The sequence below is a fragment of the Lagenorhynchus albirostris genome, chromosome 18 (genome assembly GCF_949774975.1).
Source record: "Lagenorhynchus albirostris chromosome 18, mLagAlb1.1, whole genome shotgun sequence".
Lineage (NCBI taxonomy): Eukaryota > Metazoa > Chordata > Mammalia > Artiodactyla > Delphinidae > Lagenorhynchus > Lagenorhynchus albirostris.
This window is the reverse complement of record NC_083112.1, coordinates 69870279-69896151: the sequence shown is the minus strand read 5'-3', so window position 1 is coordinate 69896151 and position 25873 is coordinate 69870279. Positions and strand designations below refer to the sequence as shown.

The 25873-nt window shown below is 40.2% G+C and overlaps 1 protein-coding gene across 2 annotated transcripts in view; it reads left to right on the top strand.

The window, feature by feature from the left end:
- FGF14 (fibroblast growth factor 14) overlaps positions 1-25873 on the top strand; it is a 612786-nt gene that overhangs the window by 426126 nt on the left and 160787 nt on the right. Inside the window, exon 1 of one of the 2 annotated variants that reach the window (XM_060129223.1) lies at positions 19519-19711. The exons of the other annotated variant lie outside the window; for it this stretch is intronic. Within the exon in view, the coding sequence (XP_059985206.1) occupies positions 19519-19711 (193 nt within the window). Of the gene's footprint in view, positions 1-19518; positions 19712-25873 lie in introns of those variants that run through there. 2 annotated transcript variants of the gene reach the window in all.

The following is a 25873-nucleotide window of genomic DNA, read 5'->3' as shown; positions in this document are numbered from 1 at the left end:
CTATAGCTTCATACTGTCCTTTTGTATCTCACTCAGTCGAAAACAAAAGCTAGAACTGAGTTTCCTTTGTCACAGTTTGGACTGTGGGGCTACCAGCCACCCCCAGGAGGACCTTATATTCTCCCAGTCTCCACCCAGTGTCAGAGGATCTTTCATGGAGATAGTGGTGTAGAGGGTAGGGCAGTGTGGTCTTCCAGACAATCTCCGTCAGCCACGGTTGTTCACAGGACTGCCGCTAGGGTCCTTTGAGTAGGTGCTTTTGCTGTTGTTATTTGTCTTCTTCTAATAGAACTTTATTGAAGTGTAACATACACAAAGTAAACTGCAGATGTTGTAGTGGTACAGCTCAGTGTATTGGGGCAAATGTGCGCACATCCCGATCATCATTATCAAGGCAAAGAACATTTCAAGCACCACAGAAAGTTCCGTCTTGTCCTTTCCAATCAACCCCCTGCCTCAGAGACAGACTCGTCTGATGTCCATAGGTAACATTTTCCACTTTTTAAATGGAGTCGTGATGGTACTTGTTTGTGATTGGCTTCCTTAAGTGTTCAACATCATGTTTTTGAGGTTTATTTGTTATTGTGTATACCAGAGATTTGGAATTCTTTTTACCTGGGGAGGAGTCCTTTGGGGGGGTGTGAATATACCACAGTTTGTTTCCCATCCTCCTGTCGCTGGACATTTGGGTTGTTTCCTTGTGTTGTGTTTGGACAACCAGCTGCCATCAGGTACCACTAATATACCACAGTTTGTTTCCATCCTCCTGTCGCTGGACATTTGGGTTGTTTCCTTGTGTTGTGTTTGGAGAACCAGCTGCCATCAGGTACCACTAATATACCACAGTTTGTTTCCCATCCTCCTGTCGCTGGACATTTGGGTTGTTTCCTTGTGTTGTGTTTGGAGAACCAGCTGCCATCAGGTACCACTGCAGCTTGGAGGCTGCCTTCTGCTGTTGCATGGACCGCATTTATTTGTCAAATCAAGGCTTCTGTCTTGTGAGTCACTGACTTATTCAAGGTCTACCTCCTTGCCTTAGTGATGAAGCAAATTAAAAGTCTGAAACTTGCAAGTACTCAAAATGTTTTTCATCTTCCCTTGGCTACTAGAAAAGTCATCACTTGAGAATATTAACCAAGTTGGTTATGGATGTTTATGGTTTCATGCTTTGCCAACAATTGTAATCCAAAGTAAATTACTTGTGAAATTAAAATGTGTTCTCTACTCTGAGGCATAGTTGTAGAAACCAAAGACATGTATGTATGTAGTATGCACATTTATGTACCTAAAAGCAGGAATAATACATAGACTAATATTCAGTTACTTAAACTGTAGGGAAGATTAGAATAGTACGTGAAATTAGAATCATAAACTAATTAGATAATACACCAATATATAATTAATAACATTAATTCAATCTGATTCAACAGACATATTCACAAAAGACAATCTGAAAATCTTCTGTTAGTCAATTTCTGATTTATTGCTATTAAAGCATTTCCTCTATACACAATGAGAAGTTAGAGCTGAGCAGAGAGTGCATTCTGACTACAAACACATACAAATTGTGTTTTACGGGAAAAGGGCATCAGTAATTTTGGTTAGTTTTAATGTATCTGTTTGAACATGTTTTGAGGGATAAAAATAACTTGGCCTTTAAAATAATAAGAAGAAAATATATAAAATATCACCAATGTTATTAATGATAATTCAGTCATTTCCATGTTACGATCAACGAAAAGAGATGGAGATGGATACGGTGAAAAATTAAGGCTAAAAAGGATTTAAAAGGAAAAGGAAACAAAAGAGAGAAAACAGGGCTTCAGGGTGTTACGATAACTGGTTAGCTGTCCCGTCTTTCTTTCTGCTTCTTTTGTCCACCTCACCAAAACTGATCTCAAAATCATGTGATTACGGTTTTCTCTTCCCTCTAAATTTGTCCCCTATGTTAAACACTGAGGAAAAATGTTTTGACTAGAATTTTAGAACCTGATTCTTGCCCTCAGAATTCTTCTTAGGTACTTTATTTTTTTTAATTTAATTTGCTATAATTAAAAAAAAAGAGAAGCTTAGCAAAAGTGAACAAGTGCAACTGATTGACAAATAACTTCAATTATAAAAACAAAACAAAAAAGCTCCTTCGTTTTAGAAAACTTGCCTGTAACATATTTCAATTCAGCCGGTAGTTATGAGATCCAAGAACCAAAGTTTGCCCAGAACCATCCCATGAAATTCTGTGATGATATTGCTTATTTATGTATTTATGGTTTCCTTTTTTAAAAATCAGAAAAAGAACCTGCCTCTTTTCCAATGGGCCAGACTGTCTTCCATTAAAGGACTTTTTTTTCCATATGAGAAAAATTGCAGAGCAATGCTACAGATCAGCACATGAAAGAAAGAATAAGCTTCCAGAAAATCTTGGAAAGATATACTCTTAATTTTAATGGAATGTTCTGATCATTTACATAATATTGTAGTATTTGAAATGGATCTTGGAGAGCTTTTAGAGAAGGTTCTCTATATACTTAGGACCCACCTACCACCCCCAAAGATTCTGTTTTTTTAGGTTTCTTATGTGATTCCAGTGAACAGCAGCTGTGGCACTCCACTGGATTAAAATAATAAACTAATTTATATAGGAAATGATGTGCAGAATACTTGAAGTGCTAAAGGCGAGTCCAAGCTGGGTCAACCTTGTTCTTCAGACCCTCGGCACAGTGAAGGGTACTGAGATCTCGACCCTACTTGTCTCTGCAGTGTGCAGCTCTGATCTGAAGGTTTAACATGGCCATCAGCACCCTGTCCAGCTTACCCAGGGGAAATCCACCTTCCAAAGCCTTGCACCAACTGTCACTGAATCACTTCTGAGGCCAAACACGATGCCAGGCTCTGGGAGCATCAGGCATGAGGAGTGAGCAAAGCAGACAAGGTCCCTGAGCAAAGCAGACAAGGTCCCTGACTCAGTGAAGCTGAAAATCTCTCTGGGAGAGGTTTTAAGAGAGTTAAGATAAATGCAGCCTCATTTTGAAGTCTTAGTGTTTGCAACTAAAGAGAACATCAAAATGTATCCTTGGAAGAAATGGCAAGGGCAGTGAGTGTAAACTACTAATTGAAGTGTCAACGAAAGGTCTAGAGAAAACATGGGTGTTAAGACTTGGCACTGAGACAACGTGAGGGAAGACGTAAGGACTTAGGAAGCCACGGGCAAGGAAGCAGAGAGGCGAGAGTGGAAGGGTTCACTTGAGTTCGAGAGACAAGCAGAAAAAGTCAATAGACAAGCAGAAAAAACCTTTAGGTTTTGTATGACCTTGGTGACAGCTCTCATGGGTGGGTCAATGTCATTTAAAAATATGAAAGCTAGGGGCCTCCCTGGTGGCACAGTGGTTGAGAGTCCGCCTGCTGATGCAGGGGACACAGCTTCGTGCCCCGGTCCGGGAGGATCCCACGTGCCGCAGAGCGGTTGGGCCCGTGAGCCATGGCCACTGAGCCTGCGTGTCCAGAGCCTGTGCTCCGCAACGGGAGAGGCCACAACAGTGAGAGGCCCGCGTACTGCAAAAAAAAAAAAAGTATGAAAGCTAGAGGGACAGAAATCAATAGTGTTCTGTAATAAAATATTTAAAGATGGTCGTGTGGAGGGGGGAAACATTTTTTTTTCCAGTGAGCAGTACAAAATCAGGCTTCAGGCCCAATACTGGGAAGGACCTTCTAAATTTCAAGCCATCTGGAAAGGAGAGGGTGACATTGGATCTATTGTGTCCTCAGTCCATGGAGGGTGCCAGTGGAAATCAGGCATCCCCTGAATGGTGTTGGTAGAATAAAGCAGGACTAGATGATTTGAAGCCTCTTTGATGGAAATGCTGAGCAGAAGGGTAAATGTGAATTTAACAAACTAGTCTCTGGAACTCTGTGTGGAAGAAATTTTTATTTCCTTGACAGACCCAGAGGGTTTAGCAGTATTTATTTAACTCTGTGTGTGTGTGTGTGTGTGTGTGTGTGTGTGTGTGTGTGTGTGTGTGTGTGTGTGTGTGTGTGTGTGTGTGTGTGTGTTTAATCTAGACTGAATTGTCAAGGACTGTTACAGTGTAAAATAATTTACCTCTGTGAGGAAGATGAGGTTGAACTGTTGATAACATCTAGCCAGGAAAGTTGATGGAGAAAACTTGGCAAGTAACTAAGACTCTCTAAGGTAAAAAGAAAATGACTGAATGATTGTATAACCATACAGAGAGAGCATCGTGAGAACTGGGTCTTCCAATGACAGAGTTGCATTTCTGTGTTTATCAGTACAGCATTAATACTGGGATATGGGGCATAAGTGTGTTATAATTAAAATTGGGTCTGTTTATCTAGGAGCCAAGGAATGGCCATAGAAAGAGCAATACTTTACTGCAGGAAATTACTTTTACTCTTATGACACCAGACCTTGTAAACACTATCAACCCTGAATTATATTCCTCATATCCTAAAAATCTATATTGAAGGTTGCCTTAAAGATTGCAACTTGATTTTTCAAGGAAAATGATGTTACTCTTTTTGTTGTTTTGTTTGTGTTTTTCGAGTGATCTTATTGGAACAGTAAAATTTTATATCTCTGAAAGCAGAAGGGGAAAGGGAAAGATTTTGATGTTTAAAAATTCTAAACACAAGCCTTTTGATACCATTTAAATAGAATATCTTCTCATCTTAAAAGGAGAAATAAAATTAATTGCAATTTAGAAGAGAGAACAATCTAATCAGCTAATGATATCCACAGCTAAACGTAAAGACTTTCTCCTTTGCATGTGTTGTCCTCCTATTTCTTCTAAATCAATATCTTTGTTTTTAAAAAGGCAGCCTTTTACAGTTATGAAGTTAGCACATGCTCCTTGGGGAAAATAGGGGGAAAAGTACAAAGAATAAAAAATATAAACAGCTATAACCCACTACCCACGGATAAACGCTGTTAATACTCCCCTTCAGTCTATTTTATGTGTATATACATATGTTTAATGACATATGTCACAGAGATACTGTTTTGTGTACAATTTAACTCCAATGACCCTGGCTCTCACGTTGATAGAAAAGTGTGGATAAAGGGCAGCATGAGAATTGTGACATGACATGAAAATAGTCAGGTAAGTAAGTGGATCATATTGCAAACATACATGGAAATACATTACTCTGTGTATCCTTACATAATATTTATATGCTCAGCTCGTTCTAATGCTGGTGCAAATTTCCCCCAGTAACTCCTAATATGGTCACCGGCCAAGGCTCTTTGTACCCTTCCCTCCAACACAGATTGGGCACTGTTGGTGTATGACACGGTTTTCACTTAACTTCACATGTGAAACCGTGTCTTAACTTGGGGCTTCTCTCACTTGACACTTTCCTTCTGGAATCCCCAAGTCCCTCTCGTGTACCTGGGAGAACACCTGCTATCTTGTATTTATTTATTCATTCATCCATTCATTCATTCATTTAAATCTCAGCTTGCTGTGTTACTATTTCCAGGAGGCCCTTCTGGACCCACACCAGGTAGGCTGGCTCCTCTTCCCACTCTTCTTGTGCAGGCTTTACACTCTGAATCTCTAACACTCAGTCCCGCTTATGTATGAAGCCATCTTCCCCTGTAGTCTGAGCTGCTTGAGGGTAGAATCACTTTTTATTTCTGTCTGAATACTGGGTCAAGCATAGTGATGGAGTGTTAGTGCCCCATAGATTTGTTAACTGAGTGAATGAATGGATGGATGAATGAATGGAGGCTGATAATGTCACTTAAGACATATGCGTTTATGAAACCTATCTTTTTATGAAAATATTGACCGAACGGGGCCCATTCTGCAAATCAGATGAAGTAATTCGTAGACAACTCGGGTTCTTTAAGAATAGTCGGTGTATCTGCCAAAAAAAAAAAAGGGCTGCACTTAACAGAAAGGAGAGAGATTTGTGTTCCAGAATTGTCTGGGGACTATATAATGGGCAGTCTTCTCCAGTGTAGCCAAGCTCTTCTGAGAAGTAAGAGGTGCAATGGACAGGTCATTGCATCTGACATCAGGAGACTCGGAATCCAGGCCTGGAGCTGCTTCCAGTTAGCTTATTATAGTAATTCCCTGACGTACAAACCTTCAAGTTGCGAACTTTCAAAGATGCAAACGTGTGTGCCATCAGCGTCAGGCGTGAGCGACATCGCAGCTCGCCCTCCGTCTCCTGTTGCTGACGATCCCTCAGCTCTACCATCTCCCACCTCATCTCCCTCCTCCAGTCAGTGACTCTTCTTGCCTGTTCACTCGATGCCAACTCCTGCATGCCAGCTGTTGTACCGTACTACTGTACTTTTCAAGGTGCTGTACTGTAAGATTTTAAATGTTTTATTTTTTGTGTTTGTTTGTTTTTTATGTATTATTTGTGTGAAAAGTATTATAAACCTATTACAGTACAGCACCATATAGCCGATTGTGTTAGTTGGGTACCTAGGCTAACTTTGTTGGACTTACACACAAATTGGACTTACGAACACGCTCTTGGAATGCAACTCGTTTTGTATGTTGGGGACTTACTGTAATTAACTTACTACTTAACTTAAGTAAATTAATTAACCTCCTTGGGGTTGAGTTTATTGCTCAGTAAAATGCGGTTATTAGACTAGATCATCTCTAAGATTACTTCTCGTTGTAACTTTTAAAGATAGGGAATAATGATATAATAACAAGTTAAGATTCCAGTTCAAATCTAGAAATGATTGGAATTGAGGAATAAGATATGATTCTGATGCACCTATTAGTGATTTTCTCAGAAAAAATTAACAGAAAATCGGGGGCTCCGAAGACCTCCACAAACCTCTGCCCCTTTGACCTCTTTTAGTGCTTCAAGCGTGAGAGTAGCTTCTTTCAGAGAAGGTGCTGGTTTGTTTTTTTTTTTTCAAGTCTTTTGAAAAGTTACAATGTTACCTGGGATGAGAAAGGAGGTGAGGGCTGGAAATGGGACCCGAGGGAAGGTGTGTTTTACTGTTGGGTGGAGAAGTAAAGAGACCAGAAGTCCAGAACCCAAGGGTCTTCCTTTCTTACTGTCTTCCTTCCTTCCCCAATCACTGAGTGAGTAGCTGGGAAGCGTCCGCATGTACCAGGCCCTGGGAAGGCGAGACCTCGGGTCCGGAGCCCTGCACTCGGTTGGCTGGGCATGTTTGGGAGGCAAAGAGATCATCCCCGGAAACTTGAGAAGCTGGGAGTTGGTGGGAACGCATTTACTGAGGCAGAAGGTACAGTGCCCCTTCAGAGGGCACGTGAAGAAGCTACAATAAAGGTCTGGGAATTAGGACCCCTGGTTTATCTGCCTAAGTAACGTGAAAAGTAGAATGCAGCGCCTGAGCATCTGTCTGGCTCTTGTAGCGGGGCACCAAGAGCTAAAATCAAATCTTCGTAGTAGAAAGACATGTGAAATTGCTGTCTCCGGTTTGTAGTCAGAATTCCCTGACATAAACTAATCTGAGACTTGTCCTGCTAGAACTAAATCCCCGGAGAAGATCACTAAGCCCATTTTATGCGGAGGTGCACACAGGTCTATGAGCGTGACTGGGGCTCTCTCCTCCTCAGCCCAGGTGGCTGCACCAGTTAGGTATCTGGGGGAAGAATAATTCTGCTTGGACCCTTTATCCCTGTTCATTGGGAAGAGACCCATTTACTGATATGTCTCGGTGTTTCAAATTATATATATTTGCCTGCAAAGTAGAATAGCTGCTATTCCAGACTCAAAGCAAAAGACTTCTTGTAACCATTGGATACTCTCATCTCTAGAAACCAGTTTCAAACCTTTGTAGGGAATCAGAGGAAGGTAAAGTGAGTGACAACATAAAAAGGGAAAAGGGGCCAAAGGAGTGAGCAAAGAGACATTTAGAGACCAGGGCTACAGAATTTGTTCATTTAAAACTCTCCATGACGTTCTGCCTGAAATTATTCTTTGTTTCTGAGGTTCCTCCTTCTCTATCCCTCTGTCCATATCAATCTCACTGAAAAATATTTCTGATTCCTTTAAAAAAATCTTTAACTTCAATGATACCTTTCATTTGTAGTCAGTGTCAAATCTAGAGTGAAGGCAAAATCTTACCTAAGGAGCTAGTCTACATTTCTGAAAGGAAACAGCAATTACCTACTACCCCTAGAGCTAAATAAAAACGAAAATGGAATGGGGAAAAAAAGACGTTCTGAATCTATTTCCTTCATTTGGTGATAGCCTCAGGCCCTAAATCTCATCTTGTAGAGCATCACATGTTTAGCTTTAGTTTTATTCAGCTCAATTCTATGGCCCTAAATCTCATGAAAGGCGTGTTATAAACTCAAGGAATTAAATTCTTCATGGATTTATGTGTGACTCAGAAAATGCATCCTCACAGCCCACAGGGGACCAAAATGGCTCTGTTTCCACAATGTCTGAAAACTGCTGGACTGTTGTTGTTGTTGTTTTTTCTGAGAGATGCAGTAATTAAAGGCATAAGAAATTCAGGTAAGCAGGTGGTATCAGAGAGTCCCAGCCAATAATAAGACATCACTGAGAGCAGGGAGTAAAGTAATGGGGAGTGCAGAAGCAGGCATTCGTCAGGTTCAATTAAGTAAACAGCTGTTGTTAAAAAGAATTCTATTTTGTAGGAAACAGTACTCTCATTTAAAAACTGGCATCCTGGAGCAGATACCTTGTCCATGCTCTTGGGGTTGGGGGTGGTGATTATCAAATTCTAGGCAGGGCTCTATTTTCATGTGCTTTAGATAGAGGGTAGGCTTGGTAGACTGAATAATAGCTGTCCCCACTGCCCCCCACCAGAAGATGTCCAGGTCAATACATGTAAATCCCTAGTCCTGCAGCTGTATGTTTCGATGGTAAAAGGAACTCGGCAGATGTGATTAAATTAAAGGTCTTGGGCTGGGAGATGATCCTGGGTTATCTGGGTGAGCCCAATGTCATCACTAGGGCCCTTAGAAGAGGGGGGGAGAATGGGGGCAAAATCAGTAGTAGTAGATGTGACAAGAGAAGAAAGAGGTTGGAATGACACAGGGAAAGGACCCTGAGCCATGGAATGAAGTTGACCTCTAGAAGATTAAAAAAACAAGCAGTTTCTCTCCTCATCATTTCCAGAAGGAACCAGCTCTGTAGATATCTTGACCAAAACCCAGTGAAACTGACTTGGGACTTCTTACGTCCAGAACTGAGAGAGAATAAATGTATTGTTTTTAAGCAACTAAATTTGTGGCAAATTGTCACAGAAGCAATAGGAAACATATTGTAGGTTACTGAGAAGGACTCAGGGCCTCAATTTAAGGATATAATTGTTTAGTTCTTAAGTACAAAGTAGGAACTACGTTCTGCTGAACCCGCAAAATGGCATCAACTTATAATGATAACATTTCTTAAGTGCATTGCACTTTGGAAATTACTTTCACATGCAGTTTTTAGAAGTAGAGTCCCAGATTAGAAGGAGATAAATAGCAATTTTTTTCAGAACCCTAAGGCTTAAGTTATTTAGCTAGACTTCCTAAAACTCTGAAAACTAAAGCAAGGATTGGCCCCAGAGGTTAGAACACTTAGAGCATGACTTAGAAGGAGGTGATCTTTGAGTTGTAAAGAGCTTTTAGAGAATATAGAATGTAGAATATAGTAGTTTCTGATGGACTTCATGTAGCTAAAGTGTATGAATGATACACTGGCTTTTACCTCAGTGTGTTTCTTAGTCACTAAAGTGTGCCAAAAATATGAGAGCAAATTTTCATGTAATGATTTTTTTTAACCAGAAGAAATACACCAAAACTTTTAATGTCAAGATTAGAGGTGATTTTATTTATCATTTATTTTTATATTCCAACTTTTTCTTAATGAGTATGTATTAACTTTTATAGTCAGAAATGTAGTACTGGGTGTTGTGTGTTCCTTCTTTCCCTCCCTCTACAGTTGTGATTCTTATTCTTGCTTTGGAAACAGGTCACTTTGAGAATTGGATGAAAACTGTGAACCCAGGTTCCATAAAAATGCACATGCGCCCCATTTTTTTCCTTTAGTACAAATGTCAGGGGGAATCACAGATAATCCTAAATCCATCCATGAAACTGCTGAGGGTCCTCAAATCCCATGTGAGAGTCTCCATCCTACAGTTGGTGCTGTGACAGGTAGTCGGATTTTAAATAGCTGGATGGAGATAGCTTGGTAGAAAAAGGATGTACTTAAGATCTGTGTCTTCCACTTTCTAGCATTGTAAACATAAGAATCACTTAACAACTCTGGGACCTAACATTTATCTTAAATGGAAATCATGACACCCACTTCAATACATGTAAAAGTTCTTCACAGACTATTATACAAATATTATTTAGGTGCTTTATAAATTGAGAGAGACATAGTCTCAGTTTGTGTTCAAAGAATTATGGCTACAACCTATACTCTAATTTATTCTTAATTTCCATTGAACTATTATTGAGAAAAATTTCAAAAGTGAATTTAGGTAGATATTGTCTACATTCTTAGGGTGGTAATGAAAATAGTTTTCTAAGATTCTTGAATTGGGAATTTGCAAGTCACTTTTCTTTGGAAATCACTAATGCTTTACAATTATCTTTACCAGAGTTATGAATTTAGCTATGTGTTTTGGCACATGCATATGTATATGTGTGTGCATATGTGCATGGGTGCACATGTTCATATATGTGTTTAGCCCATTTATACTACATACAAAGAACATAATTAACCTAGAACCTTCCATTGCTATGAAAGTGACTATTCTAGTAATCATTGAATATAAATTGGTTACAATGTTAAATACAGATAAGGCTATGTCATAAGTGCACACAGAATCTTTGTATTGAGAATATAAATGAAAGTTCATTTCTCATTTTTTTGGAAATCGAATAATTTTTTCTGTTGAAATATTCAATATTCTTTTTTTAACATCTTTATTGGAGTATAATTGCTTTACAATGGTGTGTTAGTTTCTGCTTTATAACAAAGTGAATCAGCTATACCTATACATATATCCCCATATCCCCTCCCTCTTGCGTCTCCCTCCCATCCTCCCTATCCCACCCTCTAGGTGGTCACAAAGCACCGAGCTGATCTCCCTGTGTGATGTTGCTGCTTCCCACTAGGTATCTGTTTTACATTTGGTAGTGTATATATGTCCATGCCACTCTCACTTTGTCCCAGCTTACCCTTCCCCCTCCCCATGTCCTCATGTCCATTCTCTATGTCTGAGTCTTTATTTCTGTCCTGCCCCTAAGTTCTTCAGAACCTTTTTTTGTTTTAGACTCCATATATATGTGCATACGGTATTTGGACTCTAGGTCCATCCACCTCACTACAGATAACTCAATTTTGTTTCTTTTTATGGCTGAGTAATATTCCATTGTATATATGTTCATTGCAGCTCTATTTACAATAGCCAGGACACGAAAGCAACCTAAGTGTCCATCGACACATATATTCAATATTCTTTTTAAAAACCCGATTCACTGATATATCGTTAAATCGATGTTATTATCATCTCCCACAACTCATGTAGAGTGAGGAAAGATAAGTCATTGCTCACAACTCTGAAATGAATGCTATGCACATTTTGAGTTCACTTTAATAAAGCAGGCTGGAAACCACTGAGAGTATTTTTCCAACATATTAGCCAAATTTTAAAAATACACTAGATTTGTAAATCGAAGCCATCTGCTTATATCAATCTGGTATTGCTTCTATAGGTAAGAATGTTCACAAGTTTTCGGTACCAATAGTTTCCACTTTTTCTTTATTGAATCAAAATATTAAGTAACAATAAAATTCCTTCCAGGTTTTTTTTTTAATAGATGGAAATCTGTTCCCTATGAGAAATAAATATATCCAGCAAAATTAATCAACAAGACTGTTATAACATTAATGCAATCAATTACTTCTTGAAAAATCTAACTTAAAACACTTTAACATTCGTTTCGATTATCCTTTGAATCTAAAATAAAGGTCAATAATACTATCACAGAAAAAATAAAACAAGGTTTTGAACTTGAATTATAAGGAAGGGATACACATTCATTCTTAACTAACTACCTGAAAATTTGTCCCAAGTGCATCTTAACATTACTTTTTGATGTTCTTCCAAATGAGTAAAAAATGAAAAGGGTCATCAGTACTGACTAAATTCTCAGAATTACCTCATACATTTTCAAATAAAACCCATTTAATCCAGAACAAAGGATGAAAACATAAATGTCAATATATCCTTTTTAACTCTACTCAAGCTCATCCCAAATTAATTTATGATAACTTATTTGTGAAAAAATGTTGGGCCTTCATATTTTATCCTTAATTTTAAGTGTTCAAAAGTGATTGACTCACAAAGGGAACCATGTGACAAAATGGAGTGAGTCGCTTATTGTGTAGAGATGATCAAATAAGTAAGCAGGAAATATTTGAGGAATATTTGTTTCCATCCTGTCCTTCCAATTCAGACTCACAGGGAGATAAAAGAATTAAAACAACAACAAGAATAATAATGAAAGTAAAGATATTTCAGAACACAGTTTCTCTGAAGCACTTAAAATCTATTTTAACCAAAAGATGTATGATGTCTAAGCAAAATACAGAGCATGACAGGGTTAATAAGGGTACAGTCCCACTTATAGACTTACATAGTCCCATTATACCCCATTTCGTTGAGTCTAAGATGCAAAGGTTTTTTTTAAATAAATATCTCTGAAATTGATATACATCTTGTAATCTGTGATGTGACATAGTTGAACAAATTTTTTTTTTCCTTTGTAGCTAAATGATGCATCTTAAAGTCAATGGGTTCTTAGATCCGATGAATTTGGTTACATTGAAATAATGGCTGTGGCAATGACATATATGAAGAAACATAGGTAGACTGTTACTTTGTGAAAATAAGAAGTGTTAACATTTAGTAATGACATCAGTGTCACAGAATATGTTCTTTAGAGTTTTTTGTTTATTTGAAGTTGAAATAATGCACTTGTTTTTAGTAAACCCTACAAAGACTTACATATTTGGAATTTAAGCAACCTACTCAATAAAATAAACTAGAATATAACAAAAATGCAGAAGGCAAGGGGAAAAGGCTCTTTAAATAATGAAATCAGTATCAATAAGACTGTTTTTTGTCTATATATTCTCCTCCCTTAGGCTTTATTTACTTTTGTATTTATAGATGATCAAATATGTTCATCTAGTTTCCAATGATGCATTCAATGTAACAGATTTGAAAAGGGGGCATATTGTCAATTGGCAGCCTGAAAGCAAGGGAGAAAACAGGATGTGTATTGGGGGGCGGGATGAGTCACAAAGATCAGTAGCATTGTCCTCTACAATCCAAGTGAAGTCGGTCTCGCAACCTTCAGTAAGCCCCAAATCACTGTTGGAACTAAGAACTCAAACTACATGTCCTCTTACGGATATAGAATGGTGATTTGGGAAGGTTGTGATAATGAACAACTTGTATTAGGAAGCCACAATATAAATGTCATTGTTCTTGTTGGGACATTAACTTACTTGAAGGTTGAGGTCTTAAATAATTGAAATGGTATTTTAGATCGTATATAAATATATGATTATATTGGGTTGGCCAAAAAGTTCGTTCGGGTTTCACGTACCAGTGTACAAAAACCCGAACGGACTTTTTGGCCAACCCAATATCTAACATAGAATTGTCGTGGATTTTTCATATTAAATATTTTGCTAATGCTTTGGTTTAAAAAAAATTACATGTCATGTTAAGTTGAACCTAAATGATCAAGCAAAGTCTAGAGGACTCTCTGTATATCCTATTTACGGGGTTGAGATTGTGTATATTCCAAATAGAATTTTAGATTTCTTTCTTCTCTTAAAGAGATCAAGCACCATGGGGTAATTTATCCTTGACAGACTGGGCTAAGCAAGATTTTCTGTTCCTCATATTTGGTGTTAACTGTTTGGCTGTCTTTGTATCCAACTTCTTAATTCTTTAAGCCCCTACTCTGCCTTGCCCCATTTTAGGAACTGGATATGTGGCAGTCAACAAATGAGACACAAAATATGTTCTCTCTTAGGCTTGTGTTTTAAAAGAGCAAGGTAGTCCAAATAAATAAGATGCATATTAAAATACATATATAAAAACACATAGAATTTTTAAAAGTTGTGACTGCTATGCAGAACCTTAAATCAGGGAAAGAAGAAGGGATTGACTGTGTTTGGAGGTTGCTATTTTAGCTAGATTTGTAAGAGAAGATCTCAACTGGGATGATAATAAGTGAGCAAAGATTTTGCAGGAGGTGAGAGTCAGATGGAAGAGCAAGCACAGAAGTCCTGCCATAGCAACGTGCCAGGTAGGTTGAGGTAGGCAACTGGTGAATGAAGAGAGAGAAGCAGAGATGGTGTCAGATAACAAATGAAGGTAGATGAGAGATACAAATCACATGGAGCGTGATTTGTAGGCACTGTGAGGACTTTGGTTTTTACTGAGGTGTAGGATTTTGAATAGAGGCGTAATATAATCTGATTTATACCTTTAACACTTTGGTCACAGTGTTGAAGGCATATCAAAGAAGATCAAGGGTGAATCCCAAGGGACCAATCAGGCTGCTATTGTAATAGTCCAAAAGATCGTGGTGGTGTGTAGCAGTGCATATAGTGGGAAGTGATCTTATGGTAGATCTATTTTGAAGGTAGAGTGAATACATTTTGTTGAGGAATTACATAAGAGGTACTAAAGAAAGAAATGAGATTAGTTTGATGCCCAAGTTTTGGGGCCGGAGGAAGAAGAAGAATGGAAATGTCATTCCAGAGATGGGGCAGATTGGAAAGCAGGTTTGAGAAAGAAGAAAGAGAGTTTAATCTTGGCCATGTTAAGCCCGAGATGCCTACTAGACATCTTCATAGAAGTGTCAATGTAGGACTTGGTCATTGAAGAAATGAAGACCTGAGTGATGAGTTAAATGATTACCAGTAGCTATCATTTATTGAATTTGCACTATTTGGCAGGCACTGCTGTGTTTTATATACATGTTCTTATTTAATCCTCATAATAACCTTATTGCATTATTGTGACCATTTTACAGAGAAGAAGAAATAGAAACTTAGAGAGGTTTAGATGAATTGCTCAAGGATGCACAGTCAAGCCTATGATTGCTTTACTCCAATTGTGATTTTAGCTACTGTTTTATATTACCGAGGGGAGTGTGGGCAAGAGGCAGTAAAAGTGTCCCAGGTAGAAGGAAAAACATATGCAAAGTAGAGGGGCCAAAGGGAGCATGGCATCTTCTGGAGATGTTGCGAGCACAGGGAAGTAGTTGAACAATCAGCTTCCAATGAACTAATGCTTGTGTGGTACTTTACAGTTTTAGAACTCTTTTCTCATAGGCACACATATTAATCTCTGTGAGGGAGGGAAATGTTTTTATTATCTCTATTCAGTGAGTAGGGAAAGAGCCTTACAGAGCTAAGTTCACAAATTTAGTCAATTATGAACCAAAGTTTGACCTTGGGCTTCTTTATTTAAAAAAATAATTTTTACATTTCTAATTACTTAAAATCTTTTCAAGTACCCAGTTCGGAGGTGAGGAAATATACATGGGAATACATACATTTTGATCTTGAAAAAGACATGGAAATTGGAAAAGAATTTCCGAGATAGAAATGAGTGATCTGGGACATCATGACAATAATAGCTGTCATTTTTAAGCACTGAGGATGTACCAGACAATGGACAAGGATCTTTACATTACTAAATTTAACCTCGCAAGAATTAAGAAGGAGATTTTATTATCATCTCAGTTTTAGAGGTGAGGAAATTGAGGCTGAGAGAAACTGAAGCAACTCACTGGAGGTCATTATACAGCCAGGATGGAGCAAAATCCAGAAATGAACGAGACTGTCTGAAATCAGAGTTCAGACGCCTAACAGGTTGGTCAGGAGCCACTCTACCTGATCAGTACTATATTGTTTGTTTTTGTACATTCAAAGGTGAAATGAACGACACCGAGGCGGTTCTCATGAGTGTAACATTATTTTCTGAATTACAGCAAGGTACGGATTTCGATTCACCCGCCCTGAACGGTTTTCACTCTGGTTTTTTGCACACGCTTTTATCACAGCTTAAGACAGCAGATGGCTCTCTTGCGTTTTCTTTCGCTTACCTCTATCTGTAAACAACTAAACAGCGTTTTGGGGAGGTAAAAGGAAAACGTAGAGATGAAGCTAAAAGACCTTGATTAGCCCAAGTGCTTCCCCCCACCCCATGCTCCCTTAAAACCAGAAACCACCTCAGACAGAAGCGTTTAAGGCTTGTGAAATTCACACTCTGAGTAGACGCCCCGGGACTGAGGAGTCCGCTGTTTCAGGCGCTGCGCCAGGCGTTGGAATACATCAGGAGAGAGTATTTCTTGGTTCTCAAAAAGCTGAAAAGCTTCATGCTCCAATGTGGGTTACTAATGCCAGTGGAAGCCGTGAGGATTAATTTCCTTTCCGCCTTGGGTGGCTTGGGCTGGGCAGCGGAAAGCTGCTTTTAAGGGCAGAGAGTATCGGAGCCTCTCGAAGCCAGCAGCGCGCCCACGCTCAGGGGAACCTGCTTGCTCTCCGCGCGCCCTGGCTGTGGCCGGATCCTTGTCCGTGGTGCTGAACCGCAGCTGGGCGTTGAAGGGAGGGGTCCGAAGGAGACAAAAAACCGACCTTCCCTTGGATTATACAATCCAGGGAATTGGGGAGAACCCTGAATTGTAAGAAAATGCCTGGAAAGAAAAGAATTAACACAGCTATAATAAGCAGCTTAATCTCACTCTGTTCAAATTATTATACTACACACGTATATCACGAGGATTAAAAAAAAGAAGCTAACTAGGTTATGTAATTTGGGGCAGTTGTACTAGATTGAAAAGGTCACTATACTTAACATTTTGCTTCTTTGAAAAACTCATTACTAGCTTTAGGTAAATATGTTTGCTTTAATTGTAAAGTCGTTCGGAAACTCCAATCTGTACTGTCTGAAATGTCCAGATAGCCACTCTTCAATAATGGAAGGTAGGAGTAGCTACTATTTCTGTTCAATACGACTTATTTTGGTGAATTTCTTAAAAGAAACACTTGAATAGCCTTTTATTAGATGTATCCATCTTTGCAAATGTCCTTCCCTTTTAAAGCAAGAGCATGGCAATACTAAATACACTTAGTAAACATGTAAGAACAAAGACATGTAAAAGAGAGAGAGAAAAAAAAAGGTAGACATGGAGCAAAATAGTTAACACACCCTTTTTTCTTCACTTTTTCTATCTCATAGGAGATTAAGGATTGCAAATTCCTGGGAAAATTATTCATGCATATTCCTTTTAATAATCGTAGTTATTACATATATATAGATTTCATGTATATAAAACATGGTAAGGTGGGGAAAATAAGCTTACAGAGTATGTTCTTTAATGTTAAATAGTATATACATTATCCTAAATCCAATGATATCTGCATTGGACCCAAATCTACACACTCCTCTTAGATGAAATTCTCTTCCCCAAGAGAGGCTTATTGGTAAATACAGTGAAAAACAGCTGAGCACTAATTGCTTCCTTGGAGAGACTGTGGATAAGTTCCCTAGAGCAGAAGGTGTCTAGCCTCCCTGTAATCAGCCCTTGTCTGAACTTCTCCCACTTGCCTGGTTGCAAGTCTCTGTAGTACTTTACTGCCTATTCCTGAGGCAAAGAGAAAGTGGGTGTTGGTTCAGAACTGCTCCCAGGGCTGCCTTCCGAGTGTGTCTCTCCTCTTTCCAGCTCTAAAGCGGTCACCAGAAAAGTGATTGTTACAAGTACTAATTATCAGATGAGTTTTCTTTCCTCCGTTCTTCACACTGGATTGAGAGAAGTCTAGTTTGTGCGTTTCTTTTCTTTACCTTCTTGGAATGATAAGCAAACAGTCTAAAGGGAAGAGGAAACGGTAAGAAGCCATAGGAGCAAAAGCTACTTATAGTTCTGTGGCTCGGAGTGTGTCCTAGGAACCAAGGATCTGTATTCATCCAAGCACTCATTGTTTCTCTCCTAACCTCCTTTTCTAGGGTGCTCTGCACTGGTTCCCCTCCTCCTGGACCTTCATGTTTTTGGTTATCCATGACAGAATGCTGCCAGGACACAGACAGGAAGTCAAGGAGAAGAGGCAGCAGCTGTTGTATTTGAATTTCAGACATAGTTCATATGCTTTGCCCCCTGGCTCCCTACCCAGGGACGCCAAAGACGGCAGCTCAGACTGGAGTGTCCCTCAGTCTGGCTGCTTTCTGTTGTCGCTGGAATACTGTGACACCCCGCCCGCCCTTAATATTCTGTGGTAGCTTCTTCAGCATTCCGTTCCCGCTGCCGTTCTGCAGCAGCTACAGCTGCTGCCATCTCTTCCTCCAAGTGCTAGAGAGCAAATTTGGGAAGGGGGTCTTTCTGCACCACCTCTCCACGTCTTGTCCCCTTCCCTCCTCTCTCCTTCTTGCTCTGCTACGGTTTCAACACGACAAGCCTGCTTTTCCTGGGAGCAGAAGGGAGAGTCCAGCAAGTTTGGGTGGATTAGTTAGGGAGTGGAGGCACCTCCCTCCTCGGGACACACTCTCCTCCCTCCCCCCCGCCCCCCCTCCTTCCCGGGCTGGAGAGGCTCTGGTGCTGAAGGGATTAGCGGGGAGGGCGGAAACCACCTTGCGTTCCAACCACGGCTGAGAGTTTCTGTGGACCAGGAGGCACATTAAGATCCAGAAGCCCTCGCTAAGCCTCGGAAGCCTCGGAGACCTGCGAGTTTCATCCAAGAAAAAGCGCACTGATAATTCCTTCAATTCCACCCGCTTTGGCTCAGCCTCTCACCACCCCACCCCCTGCCATCGGTTTTGGCTTTCTTTTACAGTATTACTAATATTTTTTAAAGTCCTTATTATATATATACCTTTTTCTTTCCTTCTGAAGACTGGCCTAGGAGGGGGACGGGAGGGGAGTGTAGCGGGCTGGGAGCGAAGCGCTCTGATTTGAGATCTCCGGGGAGAAGATTGCGCTCTCCAGATGCTGATCTCCAAGACACTTGACGATCACCGGCGGACTCCGAGAGCGGGCGGCAGCGGCGGCACTGGCCGGGGGGCCGCTCGAGTCCGACGCTGAGTCCTGCCCAGCGCGCTCTGGGCGGACCGACGCGCGGGACCCGGCCGGCACCTGCCCTCCATCCCTTGCTCGGGAAGAAGGCAGCCGGCTCGACCTCCCGCCCGGGAGGCGGGCCGGGCAGGAAGGCGGCGCGAGCGGCGGCGCCCGCGGCCCCGGCCCCGGCCCCAGTCCCGGCTCCGACGCGGCGGCGGCGGCGGCGGGCACGACCTCGGGCTCCCGGCGTTCGCCCCGCCGCGCCCCGGGCGCATTTGCGGGCCCGGCCCCGCGCTCCGCGGAGAGGGCGATGGGTCCCAGGCGGGACTGAGCGCTCCCAGCCCCCGGCCCGGCCCCTCCGGCCTGCCCTCCTCGCCGGCCCTTCCCGCTCTGTGTCCCCAGCTCCCTCCCCTCGGCCCCGCCCTCCTCCGGACCCGGTCCCGGGGCCACCATGGCCGCGGCCATCGCCAGCGGCTTGATCCGCCAGAAGCGGCAGGCGCGGGAGCAGCACTGGGACCGGCCGTCCGCCGGCAGGAGGCGGAGCAGTCCCAGCAGGAACCGCGGGCTCTGCAACGGCAACCTGGTGGACATCTTCTCCAAAGTGCGCATCTTCGGCCGCAAGAAGCGCAGGTTGCGGCGCCAAGGTCTGTGCGGGTCCCGGTTGGGAGGCGCGCCCTCGGATCTCTCCCCTGTCCCCGCCTGCGTGGGGCCTTTTCGGGCTCCCCTGCCTCCCTCCATCTCTCACCCCCCCTCCCCCAACACAAGTCTCGCTCCCGAGCGCTCCGAGCGCCTGCCGCCCTCGGGAGCTGGGCATCTGCTCCCAGGCAACCTGTAGCCACTGAAAACTCAAGCCGCCAGGCGCCGGCAGGTTGGCCCGCTCCCGCCACTGCCTCTCGCCCTCCGAGTCCGACGCGGGCCGGCTCCCAGGGAAAACCTCTTTCTGCCCTGAGGGTCTTGGCTCCCCTGGGGTCGCGCCGGCTGCTTCCAGCCCGGTTGGAGATGCCGGGAATTTCTGGGTCTGGCCTCCCGGGTCTCCTGGAGCCCCCTCGGCTCCCGGACCTTGGCGGAGGGGCTGGCCCCTGCCTTGCGCTCAGCAGGGGCTGGGGTAAGAGAAGCGAGCCGAGAGTGTGTTGGAGCTGAGAGCCAGTTCAGGAGATTTACTGGAAGGCTGCTTCGCGGGCAGCACGGGTCACTCTGAAGCCCTTGGGTCGCATCTTGGGATGAGGAGAGGGGCGCAGAGGGCGGAGAACGAGTCCCCATTGGGGGTTTGGCAGACGTCCCTTGTACGTGGTAGTTTCGATTCAAGGACTCGCGAATTACGTGAGGCCAAAGAAGCAGTTACTACATACGGGTGACTCTAATAGTTGCCTTACTATACATATTTTTTGAGACATAGCTAATGCCCAGCATGACCTTCTGTTGCTGCCTTTAAAATGCCAGGGTCTGAGAAGGCGACTCACTCCTGAGCTGGAGCCCAGCGCCTTTTGTTCTTTTCCGTTCCTCTCCACATCCAGTTGCTAGGGGTGGTTGTTTGGAGAGCATGTGGGGTGTTTTGTGGGAGAAATGGGGATTGCTTGCTTTTCATTACTAAGTGGGCCCGGCAGGAAACACTGAAGAATATATTTACGTTAATAGGAGTATATGTTTGCCCAGCACATTGTATTCCTGGTGCCCAGCTGTATTTATTTTAAGTTTCCTGTTGTTCCAAAGATGTGTGAGAGAAGCCTATGCTGTACGTGTGTATCTATGTGAATGTGTGTATGTGTGTGTGTCCCCCACACAATTGCAGATTTACGACCGAAAGTTTCAATGCTTCTTTAAACAAAGACTAGAACTAATTTTTTTTTTAATCGCTCATTGTCACAGTTAGAAATTGGAGTTACTTGCTCTTAGAATCTAGCTTAGAAGGCAAACATCTGAGGAAAATCAGAATGGCATTTTTAAGGTAGATAAATTATATAGCTATAAAAGAAGGAACTTCATGATGAAAACTTCGGGGACAATATTTTCAGACCAGTGTAGAAGCTATTAAGAAAAATGGACTTTAATTTTACACTTTAGCCTAGAGGATGATCCAGCAAACCTTGGTATTATAAGACCAACTCAACTGTTTTAAACATCGTTGACACATGGAGGGTCACATTATCATGACTTAACATATTTGCTTCTCCCCTAATTTCATCTGATTATCTTTTAGAACACAGTTTTCACCAGGTAGAGCTCCAGTGTTGCCATCTATTTGAAGTAAAGAAACATATTTTCTTCTAGATAGGACTGTTTAATATAAATGATGGTTAAAACTTAGTACATATTCTTTAAGTATAAACCAGTAGATTCTTTTATATATATGAACAATAAATGTTCTGTGTCATATCGGGTGATGGAGGAGGGTTTGCTTTACACTTGTGAATTTTAAGATGGGGATGAATTTTAACTTTTTACCAGATAAAGAAAGGCATCTGAGCTCTCTGATAGTCTATTTCAACATTTGCAACCCTGACTGTTCTCTTGACATTCATGAGTTTGCAGTGATATATTTGAAGTCACTTCTGCTACCTTATTTTTGGTGGGAGAATGGAAAAGAAGATAAGCCAGAGGAAATCTCATCAAAACCTTTCCTTTTATCCTTCTCATATATCTTATATATCAAGAAATATATTCTTTAGTGAAGAAAAATATAGATATATCCCTTGAGTATCAGAAAGGAATTAATTATTAATTTAAACCAAAGAAATACTAAAACTATGTTATGTAAATCATATATTGATATATAGTTACATGATTTTACAATATATTATTAAATATAACTATACATAATTATTTTATTATTTAATTAAATATTCTTTTAGGAAACATTTTTTAAGCATAAGCATATTTTCCTTTTCCTCCTATACTCACTCTTTGCCTAAGAACTGACCCTAGGAAATTTTAAAAGTCTGATTTGTTAATTTCAAGATATAACTTTTAGGTATGACAATTCCACATATCTTTGTATTTGAAAATTATTAATTTGACAAATAGTTATTGAATCTTTGTAATATGTCAGGTCCTGTTCCAGGTATTATATGTGGAGTGTTGAAAAGAACAGACGAATCTCCCTCCATCAAGGAGCTTACAGACATGGGGTAGAAAGTCACTGCATATGGCAAGGAACAAGTTAATATGAATTACAAAAGTCAAAGTCCCAAAAAGCACATAGAGGGCTGAGGTAGAGAACCACGGGGGTGGGGGGGTGAGGGTGGGTAGGAAGAGGGACCTAATTAGATCAAGTAGGCAGGGTGGCCACACCAAGAGCTACAGGTTGAATGCTGACATCTGAGAAGGATGCAGAGGTTAGAAGAACAATGTGTGTGAAGCCCCTGAGGTGGGAATAACCTTAGCCTGTTGGGAGAAGCAAGGGAGGTGTAGAAACTTTAAGTACACTGTTATTTTATATCATGTCTATGTTGTCTGCAGTTTGCATTTTGACAAGGAAATACAAATATATTTGACATGTTTGCCAACAAAATAAGGAATAGCTCGATATTTTGTCTTTTGGGAAAGAGTAGTATACGTTTCTTAAATGTAAGGATTTTTTCTTTTTAATCCTCCTTTAAGTAGTAATTTAATATAAAGAGTATGACATATTTATTTATCCCTTTTGGTCAAACCTTACCCCCCAACTCTGACCACCTCCTACCCCCATAAAAGGATGGCTTTTGTATCTGTAAAGGACAGAAATTTGCAAGATGGCTTAGTGGTCGTGGTGAGCATCACATTTTATCTTACCTTTCCAGATTCATCTTCCTCTACTCTTCCCCTAACTCCTTAGACTCCAAACATCATTCAAAGTTCAACTAGGGACTTCCCTGGCAGTCCAGTAGTTAAGACTTTGCCTTCCAATGCAGGGGGTGCGGGTTCGATCCCTGGTGGGGGAGCTAAGATCCCACATGCCTCATAGCCAAAAAACCAGAACATAAAACAGAAGCAATATTGTAACAAATTCAACAAAGACTTTAAAAATGGTCCACATCAGAAAAAAATCTTTAAAATATAAAATAAAAGACTTGGTCTTTAAAAAACAAAACCAAAAACCCCCACAAAATTCAACCACATGGTTTCAAATCCCTGTGCTTTTGTTTGTGCTTCACTCCGTGCATAGATTCTTCTTTCTTCTCTCTTCACCTGTTGAAATTATCCCCATTTCTTGAAGCTTGAAAAAAAGTGCCAACTCCTCTGAGAAGTCTTCCCTCATTGCAGAGAAGTAAAAATAATTCTCCATTTTATACCTCATGATTGTTGTTTATGCCCAATAATAATTAATTCGCACACATATTCAGCAGATTGTAGTTGGGAGCAGCGTCTCTGTTTTCTGCACTCATAGGCCCTCAAATCTTGACAGAGTGTCTGCCATGCCCTGGGTACTTGTCACTGCCCTCAGATTGAAGTGAAATAAGGAATGTCAACATCTCCAAAGCTGAAAAAGTGTCTCTGAACCAAAGTGCTCTAACTAGCCCATTTTAGAAGTAAATAGACTTTTCAAAATTTTATATCATTTTTACTTTCCCTAAATATACACAATATAATCTATCCCTTTTTTCAGGGATTGGAATGTGACTACATATTTGTGAGTTACTCTCAAGAATGCAAGAATATAACCAACCTCACTCTAAGGCTTAATGTATGAAAACAGATACTTAGAATATCTGTTAATTTAGCTAAAGAAATAAGAAGGTACAAGGAAACCAAAAATTTGCAAACAGTTTTATTATTTGGAATCTCAACAAGAAAAAAAGAAAACTGAAATAGAACCTACGTGCAATGACGTATATGAACATTTTATCCTAAAAGTGTTGCATTTTTGTTATTAGCTTTTAAACCAAACAAGATCTTTCATTTTTATAGGATAATAACCTTTCAAAATCTTTGGTATAGCTAATGCAATTGTGTTTTGAAATCTGTTCTTTTTTTGGCTACTGTCATAGGAGCCATGGTATCATGTGTCATGTATGTTTACTCAGTAGTTTTGTGGGTTTCTTACTGACACATTTACTTAAATTACAGATGTCGTAAGAAACAAGGACTGAAAAATGAGCTATGTAAAAATTGTTTTCAACTTACTCTTTTGTATAAAAGGCAGAAATATATATATATGCCTATATATATTTATTTTGTTCCTCTGTGATAATGAAACTCTCAGCTATCCTAATAAAAGAGAAGTGGTCTTCCTTCTTAACAAGGTACTATCTAAGGAAAGCCATGCTCACCCTCAGAAAATAATCAACAGCCAAGAGTTATCGAAAGTCCACCGTTCTTGTGCTACTGCTTCTGAGCCATCACCATTGAAAATGCAAAGACCGCCTGCTTATTTGGGCTCTTTAGGTCAAAATAAAACAAGAGAGTATTTTTCTCCCAAAAGATCATCTTCCTTTTCTTTTCAGAAGTGTATTTTTTTTTTTACTTTTTTAGGGTGATGTCTGTGGGAGTCTTCCTATCTTTTGATAATACCTGTTGCTAACTTTTTGATAATCAGAGTTTTATTATTTGTTAGGTTTATTAAGGCAAGACAAAATTATAGTTTTTCTAATCTGAACTGTCTCATTTTTTTAACAAGGGCTATTTTGTCAAATGTAGGGTTTCTAAGTAAGAGATATTATGGGCATATTACTGACTTGGTACATAAAACAATTTTAAAGATTTTTTTAAAAACATTGACCTTGCTTCCGTATATATGTTTTCTGTGGCTTAATTGTTATGATTTCAAACATTCTGCATTCGCTATAGGCTTCTGAAAAAGGATAATACCACTATGGTGCAATAAATTAAGTGGTGGATATGGAAAGTGTAAGAGAGCATAGTAGGTCAGGTAAGATGCAAGTAAGGTTAAGTAAGATGGTTTGCTTTGGGTTAAGTTAGATTCATTGATTGAGATGAGTTTACTTATATTGAGAAAATGGTCAGTACTATTAACTGGTGAAGAAATCCTTTGACATTTCTTTATATAAGATTTCGGAAGCAACAATTCCTCTCAAACCCCCCACTAGGTTACTGTTATCAGTTACAGATTTCACTTTATATTTCAAATTACTATAATTATTAGTACAACTCTTCTACATTTACCTCCCAAATTCTGTTTGTCTGTTAATAATTTTAGTCTATATAATGTTACTATAAGAAAATTATTTTAAAATAGACAGAAACCTCCGCTCTCTTCAATGTAAAATGATATCTTCTAAATTTTATTTACTAATTTTAAAATAATGGCAGAAATTGAAAGGGAAAGGTAGATGAAGTATTTTTCAATCTGATTTATCACTTAGTTCCAAAATCTAGGTTTCTTTCTAGGTAAACTGTATATTAATTCCTCTCCAAATGGTGAGAAATTTTAGCCACAAAGGGCTATCATATTTAGATAATACAAATTGTGTGTGATGTTTTAAATATTGTCATTTTGGCACTCAAGGGCTAAAAACAAGCAAAAAAACCAAACGAAAACCAAAAACATAATGGTAAACTCAAGCATATAAGAGACCATTTTAGGGGGGTTGATGCAATTTAAAGTCAACTGCACTGTGTTGACATGAACAGAAAACTAATTTAGTAATTTTATCTATAATGATTCCAGCATTCATTTTAAGAAATTACTATAATTTAGTAGTTTTATCTAATAATGAATATATCACCATTCACTGTTTCCTGGGGGTGAAGGCTAGCAGTACGGTATGGTAGTAGGAATCTAGCCACCTTTTATAGAAACCATTTTATGATAGTTACCACTTTGTCATTCAGGAAAGAAAAGGTTATTTTCATAAAGCTGTATTGTGTGA